The sequence below is a fragment of the Urocampus carinirostris genome, chromosome 13 (genome assembly GCF_059441175.1).
Source record: "Urocampus carinirostris isolate Australia breed hairy pipefish chromosome 13, RoL_Ucar_1.0, whole genome shotgun sequence".
Taxonomy (NCBI): domain Eukaryota; kingdom Metazoa; phylum Chordata; class Actinopteri; order Syngnathiformes; family Syngnathidae; genus Urocampus; species Urocampus carinirostris.
The window spans coordinates 9,746,178-9,765,147 of record NC_142361.1 but is presented as its reverse complement, the minus strand read 5'-3'; the positions used below and the strand labels follow the sequence as shown (position 1 = coordinate 9,765,147).

General features: G+C 39.9%; 2 protein-coding genes across 2 annotated transcripts; one reads left to right on the top strand and one right to left on the bottom strand.

Moving 5' to 3' along the window:
• Nucleotides 1–73: 73 nt before the first annotated feature.
• Nucleotides 74–5,323, top strand: LOC148353693 (glutathione S-transferase omega-1-like). Its single transcript, XM_088351312.1, has 6 exons — nucleotides 74–226; nucleotides 2,278–2,386; nucleotides 2,468–2,690; nucleotides 2,770–2,871; nucleotides 3,890–3,996; nucleotides 5,074–5,323. The coding sequence occupies exons 1-6, from the start codon at nucleotides 199–201 to the stop codon at nucleotides 5,222–5,224; spliced, it is 720 nt and encodes a 239-aa protein (XP_088207438.1). The 5' UTR covers nucleotides 74–198; the 3' UTR covers nucleotides 5,225–5,323.
• Nucleotides 5,324–7,903: 2,580 nt separating this feature from the next.
• itprip (inositol 1,4,5-trisphosphate receptor interacting protein) lies at nucleotides 7,904–18,117 on the bottom strand. Its single transcript, XM_088351311.1, has 2 exons — nucleotides 17,710–18,117; nucleotides 7,904–10,531 (listed from the first exon to the last, which is right to left on the bottom strand). Exon 2 carries the CDS (start codon nucleotides 10,460–10,462, stop codon nucleotides 8,930–8,932), a length of 1,533 nt encoding a protein of 510 aa, XP_088207437.1. The 5' UTR covers nucleotides 10,463–10,531; nucleotides 17,710–18,117; the 3' UTR covers nucleotides 7,904–8,929.
• Between the last annotated feature and the right edge of the window lie 853 nt (nucleotides 18,118–18,970).

Sequence of the window (18,970 nt, the reverse complement as noted above, 5' to 3'; positions counted from 1 at the left end):
TCCTTGGCAACGTGAAATACTCAGCCAGCGCCCCGCCCATTTCCTTCTTCAACTTTCATTGGCCAGTGCGTTTCCCCGGAAGTGAACGCAAAATATTATATGACCAGCCCTCGTAAGGTTTTCTTTCTCTTTCCTTGCAAGGTTTGATTGGTTCGTATAACAAATACTCTAAGAAACTTAATTGTTGGACTGCAAAAAATGGCGAATGCAAAGTGTGTCTTCAAAGGTAAGAATTCCATTATGGTTGGCAAAAATATCCTTATGTAACCGAGGTTCGCTTGCCCAGCTAAAGCAAACGAGTGCTTTCGAAAGATAGGTGACTGTATTGTCTTTTTGTGAGAGACGTAAAACTTCTTTCTGGAAAGCAAAATGTGGCAATCCCTCACAGGATTAAATATGGAATACAAGGAAAATATGATTTGATCACAATGAGCAAAAGTCATTCAATCATTTTGGTAATTCATGGGCGTGTACGAGTGTTGCCAACTCGCTGTAAATTGAATTGAGGAACAGCGCCTCGTTTCGCAAGAGTTCACTAAAATGCATACTTTTGAATAAAGAAGTATCTGCTCCCCTAAAATAGCCATTTACCAACCATTGGTTAGAAAATACAAAAATATTATTTGCCATTAATTTGGTGCAATTAGATAGATAGATACTTCATTCATCCCCGCAGGGAAATTCACATTATAACTAAACCAACATGGTGAGATTTAAAGGAATTTCTTTAGTACTACAATGTTTTTAACAGAGGGAAGAATTTCTTTTTATTTGTGGTTTATGTACCTGGTATTAGCAACAATGATTCCTTGATTTGCACAACTGGAAATCTGAAAACAAAATCTATTGGCGTGACTCAGCATTTTTTAAAGTCGAGTCATGGCTGCACAGACTACGCTGACTGCTTCGCTAAAATTTCTGGTAAAGATAGATAGATAGATACTTTGTTCATCCCCGAAGGGAAATTCACATTTCCAGCAGCATCCCTGAGCTGAGAACAATCGAGAACAATCGAAAATAACACGGGAGCTGCTGGAGTGGCTGCCATTCGTGACGGCGCCGGAAGAAAGGATTCAATTTGAATCATTTACAAACAAACAAAATATTCATGTTTCAATAAGTGGAGTGTTAATAAAATATTTCTGATACTGATATAACCAGATAAAACTAATTTTAAGTTACCTGTCCAAATGAATGTTGTGCCATCTCACCTTTCCCACTCTCTCTCCTGCAGTTGACTTGCTGCTGCTCGCTCCTGAAACTAATACTTACCTCTTTGTGTATTGCCTGCATATGGCGACACCCTCTTTCAGCTTGTCTGTCAGAACCTTGATCTCCTCATCGCATCACACTATTTTTACTCACAGTCCCAGAGACAAATGTTAGAGTCCAATGTTGTGCAAATGTGTAAATATTTTTCCACTGATAAATCATCGCTCAAATACGGTAATACAATACAGTACCCCTTGTTTTTACAGCACAGACACTTGACAATGACATAATGTTTGCATTCTCCACAAAAACTGCAAAACCTTGTCTTTAAACACTCTAGCTGAAAACAAGTATGACTGAACACAGTAGAAAAATATTCATTATTGTGAATTTCCCTACGGGGATGAATAAAATGTGTGTCTGTCTGTTTATTTATACGATTACTCAATTGTCCGGCTTGATCACGAGAACACCCCAAAGATGATGTAAGATCTTTAGTATATCCAAAGAAAATCAGACAACAGTACATTCATTTACATGACAAAGAAAAATGGATCACACAAAAGAATCTCAGTAGTTAGCACGGGATTTTCCCTACAAAAACGTAATAAAATATTTAAAGAGAAAAATAACCAAGGAGAAAACAGTATCAGGATGAATATTTACAAAGTAGTGCTTGGGGACTGGCTCAAGTTGTTGTGCATTGTAACAGTCGTGAAATCACATTTAGCAGAAACACAAATTCCCAAATAAGTCAACAAATAAGGTGTGAGAAATGAAATGATCTGCGTTTATATAGCGCTTTTCAAGTCAATGACTTCCCAAAGCGCTTTACATTGTGCTTCACATTTGATCTGTGCAGCCATGTAAGGCGCTAACCTGCTTATTGGGGGTTCAGTGTCTTACCCAAGGACACTTCGACATGTAACACGGACAAGCCGGGATTCAAACTGGGATCCCTTAATCCTAAGACGATCGCTCTACCTCCTGAGCTACTGCCGCCCCAACAGTGTCTTTATTGTTATAATTGAAAATGACCTTCATTCCACATTGTTGTTTACCCAGGTTGTGCTGCGCCCGGGCCCGTGCCAACAGGCTCCATCAGACTGTACAGCATGAGGTTTTGCCCTTTTGCCCAGCGGACCCGGTTGGTGTTGAATGCTAAAGAGATCAAGTGAGTGAGTCACCCCCTTTTATGAGATGTCAAACCAAAGTTTAACCGTATTTTTATGACCTCCTACTCATTGTACTATAGGCATGACATTGTCAACATCAACTTGAGGGACAAACCCGATTGGTTCCTGGAGAAAAACCCTCTGGGCCAAGTCCCCACCTTAGAGACGCCGGCGGGAGAGGTGATTTACGAGTCTCCCATCACTTGTGACTACCTAGACGAAGTTTATCCTGAGAAGAAGCTTCTTCCCGACTCGCCGTTCGGAAAAGCCCAGCATAGGATGCTGCTGGAGAAATTTGCAAAGGTCACCCAGCCTAATTTAGAAACAAAAACGTATCGGTCCCTACTGTTGTATTAAAACGGAAATTATAATTTTGTGAAAGATTGCACCATTAACCTACAAGATCCCACTGGGAAGATTGAAAGGCGAGGATGTGTCCGGACTTCATACTGAACTAAAGCAGAGAATCAATCAACTAAGCGAGGTTTGTTGACAATTTCTCTGTGTGCGTTGATTTTCAAGAATGATGGTTATCTGTGTTACCAGTGTTGGACGAGTTACTCAAAAAAATTGTTACATTTACTAGTTACTTCATTTATAAAGTAATTGCACTCCCCCTGGATTATTAACACCCCAAAGTAGCGCTTGACTCTGGAATTAACTATCTATTTACAAATTACTGTATATACTCGCATTGAAGCAGACCCTCTAAAGCTGGTTAGATAGAGGAAAATGTGTACTTTAACCCGTTGAAGCCTTCATATTTCTTGTCTTGTGCAATCTTGAAAGCTTGCAAACTAACAGCCAAGACACTTGATACTGATTGTCTTTTGTCTTCAAACCACTCTAATATTTTTTCTCAAGTCCTGGGTAATGTCCAAGATGTTTTCTCTTTTTCTCCAGGCATGATGTGTTGCAAAAATAGTTTTACAAATTCAATGACCAACAATCAGAAAATTCTGTGCTCACATTTACTCTTTTGGTTTTGTTGTTCCTTTTATAAGCCACGCCCACCTTCCCACACTATCTACCATTTGCTACCATAACACACAAACTAATGTGGTTAAACTGAGCCCCTGAATTCAGTATTTGATATTAATGATGTAAGTATAGCTTGGATGTGAGCATATATAGTAAGAAGAATATCAGAATATCAGTGAGGAGAAATTAAGCGTTTTCGTACGATGTGCTTGAGATGATGCCCCCGTTACTGTATTCAGTTGTATTTCTTATCCAGATATAAACACGCCGACTCTCCATAAGTGTTGTATTCGGTGTTGCTGGCGGAACGAGTGCCACATGTCGTTTCATGAGCGAAGGAGAAAACTTTACCCTGCTCATAAAAAGTAGCAAAGGATTGTGTCATGTGGTATCGACAGTTGAGTTGCAAAATTGTTATCAATAAAGTGTTACAGTACTTGTTACTGAGGAAAGTAATTCCGTTCCAGGAACATGTTCCTTTGTAACACGTTCCTCTGAACACTGTTCTTTACATCTTCCAGGACCTGGCAAAGAAAAAGACAAGGTTCTTTGGTGGAGATTCTGTCAACATGACCGACTACATGATGTGGCCGTGGTTTGAACGGCTGGAGGCCTTTGGATTGAATGAGTGAGTTAGCCTGTTACAAGTATAGCCCGGGATCAAATCATTGTTTTATTTGCTGGTATTCATTGTCAATCAAACCCATAAAACCACTCTGCCAGGCATGTGAAACGCAGTTAAGCTCCAGGGTCGGATCCAGACCTAAAATTCTCAGCTGGGCCAGATCAGTAAAAGAAAGTCTATGCCAAATATTTAGCTTTGTTTTTAAGTACTAGGCTTTTATCATTTAGCTTAACCAACAAATTCTAATCACTGATGAAAAGGTAACTTTTATGAGCACATTTATTTACAAACAACGGAAACAAATATTTTCATGTTTGCCATTGAATGTGTTTACAAAATGTTTATTTTAAAGGTAAATTAAATGCAGCTTTACATCTGAACCAACTCACCAGTGGAAACAAATACAAGTGGGAGCTATGAGTACTAAATTGTCACACTGTTTTGAAGTCAATAAAACGAAAAAAATAAAAAATGTTTAGATCTAGCAGTGAACAGGAAAAAACATCAGATACATCTACCAGGCTGGGCCTACCAAAGCTGAGAAAAATAGTGCTTAATATTGTCCTCAACATGAAAGCAGATAAATCTTGTTTTTAATGATCCGTGCAAACTCTTTCTCATTGTACTCTTACAGTCTACTTGTTGCCTCCTAAAACTTGCCATATCTTTGCATTTACAAGTGCATCAATGTCAACTCCCGAGTTGCAGCACATTTACTAATGTCATTAAAGGGTTTGTTCGCTTACCTTCAGGACTGTTTTTATGATTGTCCATCACAGAGAACAACTGTTCACAAAATAGTCCCTAACACGGATAGAGCCTTTTCTGGACATCAGATCTTTTAAGACTTTACTGCCCTCTAGTGGTGATAAAGTGCATTTGGTTTGTATTTATTTAAAGTAATCCTACGTTATAAAATAGCTAGAGACTTGCTTCTTTTACTGACATGCTCAGAAATTTATAGCAGGCAGGATTAAACCATATGGGCCATATGTTTACCTTATGTTCATCAATCGTGCTAGGTTCATTTTCAGTGTGGAAGATGGGTAAATTGTAACGACTATTCCCTTCTAACTTCAGCTGTTTAGAAAGTGCGCCAGAGCTGAAGAAATGGGTGGAGCTCATGTCAAAGGACCCCGTTGTCAAAGTCAGCGGGCACAGTGTGGATGTGTACAAAGCATACTACGAGACTTACCTGGAGGGCAAGCCCAACTTTGACTATGGCCTGTAGAGATAACACCAAACCACACCTTTCTATGTTGTTTTCCACAATAATCATTGTAATACTATGCATTACAAATTGCTGAATAAAAAACTTTGTTCTACTGTGTTTGGGCAGTATCTACAGTACCCAAAGGTTCAGAAGATAAAGGAATTGTTTGTACTATTATGCGCTTCCTGGTGCTGAAAAAAAAAAACAACAACCATTAAGAATTATACAGAATATGGAATAATTTACTCTCTGCCGCTATCTACTGGCTAAGTCATGATTGCAACCCTTAGCTCATTTATGATGCATGTGCAAGGAAGCACATTTCTTGGATGGACTTGAATAACTTGTTTTATCTTTTTGGGGTTGGTGTTGTTTTTGATGGCTTCTTATTCCTTTCACCATTTGCATGCTACTTATGCACTCCCCTAGCCCTCATTCTTCGAACCTAATGTGTTTCACCCCGAAGGTTTCTGATAAAAGCAGATAGACGCAGAGGGAAATAAAGCATGAAGGCTCCTTTTTGTGCATTGTTAATACATGGTTAAATTGTATCTATTGACTTATGAAGAACACTTCAAATCATGCACGCCACCTTAAAAAAATTAAATTGATTCGAATAATAAGGAAAAATACATGAACTATTTTATACATTTTCAGGTCAAGAAATTTGTGTTTATTTTACGTAACATAAAGCTCACCAAGGGGGGAGCTGATATAATTTTCCGTTATCTTGCTGCCAAGGGTCTTCCCTTAAAACAAAAACCGTGTAAAAGGCGAAGAATAATGATGCGTTTTAGACACTGAATCTTCCATGTGGTTTTAGTTTCGATTTTTAGTCTGACTTCACAATACAGCGACATCTAGTGGTAAAATAATACAATCTGTTCGCTTGAGGACTCAAAACTCTTTGGGACAATTCCAAAATGTAAAAGTTGAAATCCAGGAGAATAATGATAAAAGATTGTAGCTTCGGGCTCCCAGATTGAGATGAGGTTCCGGTGGAAGAAGCACATGTTTTACAAAGCTGTCAGAAACCAACAGGGCCTCCTTTAAAGTGACAGTGGGTATGATCTGACCACTAGATGTCACTTGTGTAGTGCAACACAAAACAAGTGCAGAAAGCAAAAGGAAGAATACAAACTATGGAGATCAGAAGTGACCAAACTGTTCCGTTTTCCTCTCATTTTTTTTGCCCAGCCTTTTATGAGGTTTTTCTTTACTTGAAGGTACATGTAGCAGCAAGATAGCAGACAATTGTCAACTCCCTCTAGGTGAAGCTCATGTTATCCAAAATACTGTATATGCTCGTTACTAGAACTACTAGTTAAACAATGTACATTTATGATAGTGTATGCTTGCTTAATATTTAAATTAATGTTTTTTTTTTTAATGAATTTAGGTATTATACCACTAGGAGACGCTGAATAATCCATAATATCCTTTTGAGACCTTTAAAGATTTCAAACACAACGACTACGGCCTGGAGCAGGGGTCTCCAACGTGGTACCTGTGGGCACCAGAGTGCCCCCTAAGAACAGTTGAGGTGTCCGCAGACCTGTTCTAAAAATAGCTCCCCAGTGCTGGGCCATTGTGATTTTCTAGGAAATTTATATTTTGTTGTTGCTTGACTGAGCCTATCCAACCCTATTTTAAAATATAACCTGGTAATAACAGTAAAAAAGTTATGTTTGAAATTAAAATAAATCAATTCCAGTTCATGGGCTCCATGAACACAAAAAGTATGGTTAAATATTTTTAAGAAATTAAGAGAATGGAATTAAAACGTATTCATGTTTTAAACAGATTTGTCCTTTTATGGTTTTATTTTACAGAAACTACAACAAACTAAATTCCAGTTAATAAGTTGGGTTTTATAAAGCAAATGTGAAAATTATGTAAAGTTTTTATTAGCTAGTTATCTGGCTACCTTTTTAGCTTTGTAGCTAGCTATCTTCCTCCCATTTTTAAGCTATTTAACAAGCTATCTATCTATCTTTTTACATTTTTGCATGATATCTAGATGGCTTACTAGCAAGTAAGGTAAAATGTATATTACTTGCTAGTTATTGAGCTAAATTTTGGCCTCATTTCCAACTAGCTATCTAGCTTTCAACTTTTTAACTGTCTATTTAGATGGCGTTTTACTCTTACAGGTTGCTATTTTTTTACCTGTTTATCTTTCTAGCTAAATATTAAGCTATTTTTTTAGCAACTTAGCAAGCCATCATCTTTTAAAAATGCAAATCAAAATGGGTGCCCATTGGACTAACAAAAATTAGCTCTATGCCTTAAAAAGGTTGGAGACCCCTGGTCTGGAGGCAACAATAGGCGACAACTACAGTATATAGCATACCACCAATGATTAAAAAAGGTAATTAAGACTGGTCGGATTGCACAAGCACGCAAAAGACTGTCTCAAAAAATATGATTGTTATTTTCTTAATGCAAATAAAAAATACCACTCAGTTTACAGAACTAGTCAAAGAGCCTACTATTATACTTCTTTATGGTATTCTAACCCTATTTTGACATGAGATACAAGTTTTTGCCATAAACAGCGATATTAAAACAACAAAGGACTTGTAATATTTGAAATGTAATACATTTGTTAATTGCATTACTGAAAATAAAGAACTTTATCGCAATATTCAAATGTTCTGCGACAGTCCTGAAAAAAGTTGAGTTCCCAGGCAAATAGGCATGTCATTTTATTTATTGAATATAAATGTGACATGAAATTGTGATAGCTGCCTTCAAAACGAGGTAGTTTGCTTTCCATCCTCTATTTGTTTATTTAGTGTTCAATGAAATACATTTTGCAGTTTGGTTAATACTTGCGACATCTTAAAGTAACCCTGTCTCATAAAGTGGATTAAATAAACACCTCTGAATCCTCTGGAATATCCACTCAGACTTCGATCGTTGACTGAATGGTGCACCAATATGGACAAAATTATTGGGACACTTGGGCATAAAGTGAAAATGCAGCTTTTACAATTACTGTTTTGAAAAACGTGAGCAGGGCCTCTTAGCCATCATGTTGCTTCTTTGCTTAGGCCGGTGCAGTCCTAAAGAACTTTGTTGCACAAATGGAAGAAGCCTGCTCCTCCCTTCTGCTCTATATAATACAGGCATGTCCCAAGCTCGGCCCTGGGGCAAGGTATGGCCCATGATCAAATTCTTTACTGGCCCCCGGCCTCTGTCATCAAATAAAAATCAACTGGAAGCAGAACTTCTTTAAGAGACCTTGCGAGTCTGAGTAAATGCTACAAGGGCGAGCTACAAGGCCCCGACCCTAATCGCCAAGCACTGCAAACCTTTCACAGAGGTTGAATTTATTAAAAACGGTTAAAAGAATGACAGACTGAAAATTCGTCCATCACACATTTTCCGCCTACCAAATCTAACCCGCTTTCTGAAAAGTTTGGACGGCCCTGATCTAAAACGACTACAAAAGTACATTTTTGGCGGATTCAACTGGGCACAGAATAAGGATTTATGAAAAACACTGCACAGCAGAATGACCAAAACCTTTTGGGGGAATTTCAACATGGAGGGTAAATAGTGTCCCAAAAAATGTTGTTCATAAGGTGCAGGTACAGCACTACACGTCAATATATGCGTCATAAATACAAAAACATTATAAATGCTAGGGGTATACCATCTTGTTAAAGATTACTGGTAATCCGAGTCCCCACTATATGACAAAAATGGGGTGTACTCTTATAGAACTGCTGCGTTCTTCAACATCTCCTGCAGGTGGTGCACCGTTGCCGCATGAAGTTCCCGCTTCAGCACCAAGCTGCGAAACAGATTGACCGGTTCTGCCTTGCGTATGATCTCCGGGAGCCGGATCTCAGAGGGCACGTTACTGTTGCCGATCAAAACGTGATGGAGTCTCTTCTCCCGGAGTCTGTCGCGCATGAAGCAGAGCAAGTCTCGCAGCCTAATATCTGTTTGCTCGGCGGTCCACGCCATCGGTTTGCGGAGCAGCAAAAGATGCAACAGGACAGTTTTCCAATGGTAGTCAGTCAAGGCGGTGGCCCTCGTGAGGGTCTTCTGCTTATTGTGCAGGAAGGTGATTGTCTGAAGGCAGTGCAGATGGCAGGAGTGTAGAGGTAAATATTTGGCGACGTGTTTTAGGAGATTCCTCTCATAGACGGCCAGTGAGAGGGGCCAGTACGGGTCTGTAAGTTCGCTACTGTCAGAGGGGAAGTGAGACACCAAATAAGCGTCTGTGTCCACCAGCTGGATGGCTGGGATGATGTTCACCGTGATTGTTTTCCCAGAAGAGAATCGGACTTTCAGAGCGCCTGCCGCATCCAGTCTTTGAAACGCAACCTCAAAATCATATTTATGAGAGATTTGTCCCCATGCTTTGGTGAGGGACACTTGAAACCATTTCATGATCCGATCTTTTGCCAAGAATGGAGTCTTTTTGAAGCAAAGAAGCTCATCTAGATTGCGGTCAACCACATGCGTCGCGTCGGTTTTACCATGCAGTAAGCACAACATGTCCTCTCCCAGGTAGGTAGAACTGCACAGACATCCGCTGTTAGGGTCCGGTAACCGGCTCACTCGGACAGTGCCACAGCCTTGCCTGTCCGGGGGTACGTCACTCGAGGTTTCGCACCAGAGGTCGACACAGAAGTCCAGTGGATCTGGTGGAGATAAAGGCACCAACAGATCGCATGAAGGAGGCTTCCGGACTTGCCACGACTCGAACATGCTTCCAATTCCAATGAAGTCCCCGACCTCAATGTCCAAATCTCGATCTGAGAGGCTCCTGAGGGACTCTAGGAGGTCGTCAGCAAAACCTTCCGCAAAATCTCTCACCCTGCCAGTATCACGGGACAAGCTGTAAGTCCATCGGTCGCAGAAGTTGCTTAACATATTCTTGTCTAGTATTGGAAGTGCCTCGCATTCGTCCTCGGGGCTCTTCATGTCTGACTCCACTGTTACCACCCTGCCCATCTCGATGACCAAGAAAACCATGAAGGACACTGTGCCCCAGAAATACCAACTGTAACTTTCCTCCCATTTACAATCGTTGTCGTTGTCCTCCTTCCCATCCCCTGACAAGAGTTCCACCTCCAGCCTGGCCCGTTCCCTTTCTAGCTTCTCGGCATACTCCCGCATGCGTGCCATTCGGTCCTCCTCCTGCTCGGTCACGGTGGAGTTCTCTTGTGGGAAGAGCGAAGGGTGGTTCAAAATGGCAGCGACAACCACACACACCCTTGCGATGGCCCCCTGCATCTTCGGTTTGGTTCTCCTAACAGCATCTAAGCATTTAGCATGCCACCAGGGGAGGTTGCAGCTTTCTCCCTGGAAGAACAGAACATTTTTCAATTAAATACAATCTTGGGAAACATCCCATGTTGGCCCAAAGATGTTTTACTTCTTGGTTTCTTTATTTAAATTATCAGATAAATTATTTCAAAAATAAATTCCAAAATGTAATTAAATATATAATGTATACCTCTACTTCAGGGGCCCTCCAACCTTTTTCAAGCTGAAAGCTACTTTTTGTTACGAATTAACACGAAGGGCACCCAGTTGCTATCAACTTAGCTGGATGGTTTGCTTAATAGATAAACAGGAAACTAATAGTTAGCTAGAAAGGTAAACGAGTAAAAAACTAAAAGTGAGCTAGATATCTAGCTAAAAGAGTAAAAAGCCAATTAAATAGCCAGATATAAAGCTAAAAAAAACCTAGCTAGCTAGAAAGAGGGCCAAACTTTAGCTTGATAACAAAAACAATAAAATGTTAGCTATAGAGCATGAAAAAAAAAGTAAAAAGCTAGCTAAATTGTTTACTAAATAGTTAAAAAGGCATGAAGAGAGTTAACCCCGCGATGCTATTGGAAGGCCGGGAACGGATGAATTACTTGTCAGTTATTTCATCTCGGGAAATTCTTGATACAAGCATGATTCAGGAACTAAGAATTTTCATATGTAGGGATGTCATTGTACATGTAAATAAATATGCACACAAGTGAAGGTAAAATAATAAGTTTAAAAAGAAAAAAACAGGTTTAAAAATATCCATCCATTATCTGCCCCGCTTATCCTCAGTAGGGTCGCGGGGGTGCCTGAGCCCATCCCAGCTATCTTCGGGCAGTGGATAGGGGACACCCTGAACTGGTTTCCGGCCAGCCGCAGGGCACGCAGAGACTGACAACTCACTCGCTCATTCACACCTCTGGACAATTTGGACCATCCACTTAACGTGACATGCATGTTTTTGGAATGTGTGAGGAAACGGGAGTGCACGGAGAAAACCCACGCAAGCGGCATTGGCTCAGGAGGTAGAGCGCTCGTCTTGGGATCAAGAGGTCGAAGTGTCCTTGGGCAAGACACTGAATCCCTAATGCCCCTGGTGAGCAGGTAGTTGCCTTGCATGGCTGACGCTGTTATCGGTTGGTTAGTGTGTAAAAGGAAAAAGTGTGTAGCACATTGTATAAGCGCTTTCGGAGGTCTTCATAGACTTGAAAGTGCTATATAAATGCAGAACATTTACACATTCATTGCAAGCACGGGGAGAACATGCAAACTCCACACAGGGAGGTTTGGGTTGAGAAATAATTAAAGAAAAATCATAAACTTGAAACTAAATACAAATAATAATCCATAATTGGATTAATCCAAAAATACAAACACAAAAGACGATTTTATATATATGTATAAAAAAAATATATAATATAAAAGCATTTTGGTTTTAGGGTTGATATTTCATTTTATAAATATTTACACGTGTTTATACAAGTTTTGTTTTTTTAATATATTTTTTTAACTTTCCACTTATTTGCACTTTTATAAATGTGTAAAAGTAGGTAGGGTAGGTTGGGTACGTTTGGTAAGTAGGTATGGTAAGGTGGAGAAGGTAGGTTGGTTGGGTAAGTTTGGTAGGTAGTTGTTATTTTAAGTTTTGTATATATTGCACTCTACTGATCCCTTAACAGCCTTGTGTGTATACAGTGCATCCGGAAAGTATTCACAGCGCTTCACTTTTTCCCACATTTTGTTATGTTACAGCCTCATTCCAAATTGTATTAATTTAATCTCTTATCTCAAAATTCTACACAAAATACTCCATTATAACAATGTGAAAACGTTTTTTTTTTTTTTTACTTTTTTTGAATTTATTAAAAATAGAAAACTAAGAAATCACATTTACATAAGTATTCACAGCCTTTGCTTTATACTTTGTTGATCCACCTTTGGCAGCAAATACAGCTTCAAGTCTTTTTGAATATGATCCCACAAGTTTAGCACACCTATCTTTAGGCAGTTTTGTCCATTCTTCTTTGCAATAAGTCTCAAGCTCAATCAGGTTGGATGGGAGACGTTTGTGCACAGCCATTTTTAGATCTCTCCAGAGATGTTCGATCGGATTCAAGTTTGGACTCTGGATGGGCCACTCCAGGACATTCACGGAGTGGTTCTGAACCCAATCTTTTGAGATCTTGGCTGTGTGCTTTGGGTCGTTGTCCTGCTGAAAAATGAACCTTCGCCCCAGCCTCAGGTCAAGAGCGCTCTGGAGCAGGTTTTCATCCAGGATATCTTAGTATATTGCTGCATTCATTTTTCCTTCCATCCTGACTAGCCTGCCAGTTCCTGCTGCTGAAAACATCCCCACAGCATGATGCTGCCACCACCATGCTTCACTGTAGGGATAGTATTGGCCTGGTGATGAGCGGTGCCTGGTTTCCTCCAAACATGGCGCCTGGCATTCACACCAAAGAGTTCAATCTTCCTCTCATCAGACCAGAGAATTTTTTTTCTCGTGGTCTGAGAGTCATTCAGGTGCTTTTTGGTAAATTCCAGACGGGCTTCCATGTTCCTTTTACTAAGGAGTGGCTTTCGTCTGGCCACTCTACCATACAGGCCTGATTGGTGGATTGCTGCAGAGATGGTTGTCCTTTTGGAAGGCTCTCCTCTCTCCACAGAGGAACGCTGGAGCTCTGGCAGGGTGACCATCGGGTTCTTGGTCACCTCCCTGACTAAGGCCCTTCTTCCCCGATCGCTCAGTTTAGAAGGCCGGCCAGCTCTAGGAAGAGTCCTGGTGGTTCCAAATGTCTCCCATTTACGAATAATGGAGGCCACTGTGCTCATTGGGACCTTCAAAGCAGCAAAAATTTTTCTGTATCCTTCCCCAGATTTGTGCCTCAAGACAATCCTGTCTCGCAGGTCTACAGACAGTTCTTTTGACTTCATGCTTGGTGTTTGTGCTCTCACATGCACACTCAACTGTGGGACCTTATATAGACAGGTGTGTGCCTTTCCAAATCATATCCAATCAACTGAATTTACTGCAGGTGGACTCCAATTAAGCTGTAGAAAGATTTCAAGGATGATCAGTGGAAAAAAGATGCACCTGAGCTCAATTTTGAGCTTCATGGCAAAGGCTGTGAATACTTATGTAAATGTGATTTCTTAGTTTTCTATTTTTAATAAATTCAAAAAAGTTAAAAAAAAAAAACTTTTTCACATTGTCATAATGGAGTAATTTGTGTAGAATTTTGAGATAAGAGATTAAATTAATACAATTTGGAATGAGGCTGTAACATAACAAAATATGGAAAAAGTCAAGCGCTGTGAATACTTTCCGGATGCACTGTATATAGATGTTTTAAAATAATTTTCCAGACTCAAAAAATAGCATTTCTATTTTTTTAATTTCTTATCTACACTTTTAGAATTATTTTGGCCCACCATAGCCGACAACCGCAACAAGATAGTGCGCTTAATAAAATGGCCAGAGGGAATTGTTTGTTTCTTTAAAAAGACTTTTATTGATTAGAACTAGCCTGCAAACATTTAGTTCCTGAAAAAAATCTGCTTATTCTCCTCAGAACACAAAAACTCTGAGAAACCAATGACGTTCAGGAAATGATATTATTATCGTTGCAAGAGGAAGTTACGTAAAAGCCCTGGCCTTACATAGCTTTGCTGCACTTTACTCAACTCTGGCGAGGAACCAAGGGACAGCCTATGACAGAGGAAACCACCTCTCACTAAAATAGCCAGGCGGACATGTGCATCTATGACAAACTTTTAAAAGTACAACAGCAAATGAAAACGAGATGAGTGGTTCCTCAACTTTGCGATGGCTTTTTGGTGTGATGCTTATTTCAGGAGATACACCAAAATTTACTCCCCGTGCCTCTGCAGATTTTTGTAGTGGTTGTTCATCGCTGCCCAGGACCTATGTTCCTGCTCCGAGCCTTGGCTTTGAAAATGCTGGTCTACTGATAATCCCAAGAGCCAAGAAGAAGCACGCATGTTTGAGAGAATTCTCCATTTGGCCCTGGTGCTGTGGAATGCTATGCCCCCTAAAAGCGTTTAGATCTAGGCTTATTACACACTTATATCCAATAGCTCAGAAAGGTGTGATCCTGACATTCTCTTATTTTCTAGATTTTATTTCGATGATGTCTGTGATTAAGGGCGATACAAATAAACCTGAGTTGAATTTTTTGAATGAAAACAAATGATCCTTCTAATAAAAAAGCTTTGGAACTTTTACAGCTGAGATAATAGCAATGCAACATGGAAGTCAATCAAAGGATTTCTTCATAAAATATCTTACACCAATGGTTCCCAAACTTTTTGCAGGCTGGCGCCCCATTGGCTCCCCAGTGAATTACTAGTGTTTTCTTTTGTTCCACGTCCGCTTCGTCAAAACCAAAATAGGTCCAAACAAGTGATGTCTTCGGTGCGAGCTTCATTTCCTTCTCGTTTGTTGACTCTGGGGCTATGTTTACGGAGTGCGCCATGACACTCAATGAGCTCACACGGTGGGTGTGGCATAGTGTGGTGCTTGCAAACTTTGAATCGCGTTTATTGGCTTGTGCTATCATTAAAAATTGCCTCTTGTTGGTCGGCGCTTTTAAAACTCGAACATTAACAATTGTGGTTGGCCGAAACTCTATCACTCACTACAAAACCTTGAAATAACCGCAGTGCTTTGCAGTTTCAAAACCACGCTTTGTCACATCGTGATGTTGATTCGATTTTGGTTAATCGTGCAGCCCTAACATTGTTGTACAAATCGTCAAACAAACTTCGGACTTCGGACTGCCGCCCCGCTCCCCTACATCCCCCTTCTTCTTCACCGCTCCAATGGGGGCGGTACTACCCATTTTGGGAACCACTGTCTTACACCCTTACCAATCTAAATAGCATTTTAAAGATTGGTTTTGCCCAAAAGAAAAAAAAAATACTTTCAAAAGAACAATGTTGTGATGAAGGCATGTTTAACGCAAAGCTGGTTTTCACGTTTGCCTATTTTGTTGGCCTGGAGAGGGATGGGCGTCACCAGGCAGTACTTGCCCAATATACACCACAGGAACTGATGCCCCTACGACCCAAGTGGTTAAGGGATCCAAACACAAAAAAGAAGATGTAGGATGCTGTGTAAACAGGGGTTTTTCCAAGTTTTGGCCAGCATGACATCCATAATGTGGGTTTCCCTCTGCTTGCATGTTGTTGTTAGCCACTAGCCAACGTTTGGCTAATGTTTACATGCTAACACCACGGAGCTTACTTACTTCAGTTGGCAAGTTTAAATCCATTAACACGCCCTTTGTGTATGACATTTAGCTCACTTGTCCGCCGAAATCAATTGGCTGGCTCTTAACCATGTACTCCAAAGATTTTTTATTACTTTTATTATTTTACTTTGGCGAATGTGACGTGATTGTTTCATTTCTCTACTATAATCATCATCAACTCCACTCTTGTTTTTCTTCTGTCCATTAAAAAATCTGAAACAGTGATGGAGTCAGGTATCACATTGCTTTCACCTCTGCTGGTTTCCTGACTACTTGGGTCAGCTTATGGTTGAAACTATGCAGTCTTAATAAGATTTATACAGAAGAGCACGGATACACTTATACGCAATAAAGGGGAGCAATCATGATAAATGATCTTGTATCTGATCAACTGAGCTCTTTGGATGGATTTTGTGCATCTCAGAGTATCTAATATAGTAACAATAATTCGGATTGGTGCTCATAGTGACAACTGCCAGTTATGTGGTGTGTGTTATCCGTCAGGTTTATCGACATTTCGTTCTAACAAAGAATGACAATACAAAGGAAATTATTATTATTATTATTATATGAAATATCTTTGAACCTGCTGCTAGAGGAGGGCCGCCCCCATACAGCAGGCTCACCCGTAGCTAAATGTCCTGATCTGTGCATTAAAATGACAATACATAGGAGCTTGAGCCAGATACCCAGAGTCAAAACTCCCATTTGTCTGCCCTAACTATGAGTTGTGTAAGTATGCCAGTTTTGTGTTAGAAGTTATCTCTATGTGATTGTATCTCCATTTATTTAGTTGTTGTTTAGTTTTCACCAATATATTTATTCACCTCATTGTTTTGTTTATAAATATACATTCTACATACATGTATTTGCATAATATATAGGTGACAGCAATATAATAACAATGGCAATGAGAATAGTCATAGTTGATGATAATGATAAAAAGAATAACAACAAAATTATAGCCATGATAATACTTATAATAATAATACGCTTTAATACTTGCTTGACCCATCTATTGACTATACAAGTCTTCTGCTCCAACTTTATTTGGATACCTATAATGCTACTACTAATAATAACAATAATAGTCACATGACAATTATAAGATTGGTAATCATCACCATCATAATAGTTATAACAATACCGGATTAGTCATTAGTTTTACTCATTCTTTAATACTAATTATCACAAAATATTATCCAGAAACCAATAGCGAAAATAACAGTTAGTAACAGTTAGGATAATAATACTTGCAATAGTATTAATAATAATAACACTGTTGATTATTGGCTTATGCCACTTATTTTGGTATATTTTTGGTGAGTGAAATGGGGCTAATTTCCTAAATATCATTGAAATGTTATCAGGTTATTATTGATGCTTTTTTAAAAATATACGCTGCAGCTGTAGTAAATGTTTTGCAGCCATTAAAAAAAATAAAATAGGGGATGGATCGATTCAACCCACTGAAGGCCAAGTTGTGAAATGCACGGCCCACAAGTGCTTTCTAGTGGGTTTTTTGTCCCAGTTATTGAAAGTTAGACTATAATGATGACGCCGTTCATGGAAGAGGGGAAAAAACGAGTCAAAACGCCTGAAAACCTCAAGAGTTTTCCAAGGAGGAGACTACTCCTCCGTTGTCCGGGCAACACAACACGAACATGAGGGCTCAGTGCTACAACGTGATTCCAGGAACATGAGTCACGTTGCAGTCGAGTGGCACCAAAACACAAATTGGACATTGCAGACTCTTTTTAAAGCGTGGCGTCCCGAAAAAGAATCACTTCTGTTTTAAAGAAAAACCAGAATTGTTTATCGTAACGCCTGGAGCATCGTGTCTCACAGCTTCGCGCCATTCCAAGTTTCACAGAGGTTTACTACGCGCACATTAATCACTAAATTACTCCTCCCCCCGAAAGTTTCATTCATTTAGTGAAGCCTTACCTTTTTCGTAAAGGAGAAGGTTTAGGTTTCCATTTCGCAAAGGTTGTTTGGTTTCTCTGTGGCGTTTTGAGAGTCTTGAAACTTGCAGTTGCTTTTTGCTGACATTTCCGGTTTGAGCGCTCCACCCACACCCGGAAGTCGCGCCCAAAATTGGCAACATTCTAAACTGCGCATGCAAAGCAAGGAAAGCGGTTTCCCTAAACCAGGGGTGTCAAACCTTTTTGAGCTCAGGGGCAACAGGCTAGAGAAAATTACCTCACGGGGCCCAAACTAGTAGATTAAAAATAACGAAAGAGAAAGTAAGGAAAGAAAGAAAGAACAATAGGGAAACACAACACGATGAAAAATAGAAAGACAGTGAGGAATACAGAGTGAGAGAGAGAAAGAGACAGCAAAGAAAAAGAAAGAATGAAAGCGTGAGAGAGTGAGAGAGTGAGAAAAGGAGTAGTGTCATGTCCTGCACGGTTGTCATGGTACCCAGCTGGCCCCTCCCCTTGACACCGGCTGAAACGCATTGAACTGATTGCTTGTGGAGTACTTAAACGCTCCTTTTGAAACTGCCCGTTGCCAGACCATTGCTTTACCTTGTTGAAAACCTGTTCATGCCTGTTTGATCTGAGTAATGCTTAGTTTGTAATTTTGATTGCCTTTGAACCTGTTTTGTATTGTTTTTGGTCCGTTTGTGTGTTGGACAACTTTTATTTCCTAATTAAAGTGACAGATCGTCTACGCATATGAGTTCCGACTTCCTGCTCCCGGCCCCTTTCGTGACAGTAAGAAACGGATAAAGAGAAAAAGAAAGTAAAAAACAGAGAGAAGTCAAGTCATGTTTATTTGTATAGCACTTAATCATACAGATTTTGTTTGTTTTTGTATGTGTTTGTCTTGCTGTCAGTCACCCCTCTCGAGGGATATGACCAGAGTAGATAGATAGATAGATTGATTGATAGATAGTGACAAGGAGGGAGAGAGAGAAAGCGAGAGCAACAAAAAATGAGAGAGAGGAAGAGAGATGAGAAAGAAATTCAGTTCCAGTGGCTTTGTGAGTGGCACCTGGCTCTGGTGACATCAAGTGGACATGTTTAAAAGTACAGCTCATTTTTCTCTCGCTTCTTCGAGCATTCTCTTACGGGCCGGATTCAATCTGCCGGGGGGCCTGATCCGGCCCAAGGGTCACACGTTTGACACCCTAAATGATTAAAAATTCAAATAGAATGCATTTGTTTTTGAACAAGAAAAAGTGTAAATTCATTTTGAGGCG

Excerpts from the sequence above, each read along its gene's own strand:
- LOC148353693 (XM_088351312.1), top strand. The coding sequence starts at position 199 with ATGGCGAATGCAAAGTGTGTCTTCAAAG. Across the intron at positions 2,387-2,467 it reads TTGAATGCTAAAGAGATCAA|GCATGACATTGTCAACATCA; the intron begins GTGAGTGAGTCA and ends ATTGTACTATAG. Across the intron at positions 2,872-3,889 it reads GAATCAATCAACTAAGCGAG|GACCTGGCAAAGAAAAAGAC; the intron begins GTTTGTTGACAA and ends TACATCTTCCAG.
- itprip (XM_088351311.1), bottom strand. The coding sequence starts at position 10,462 with ATGCAGGGGGCCATCGCAAGGGTGTGTGTGGTTGTCGCTGCCATTTTG.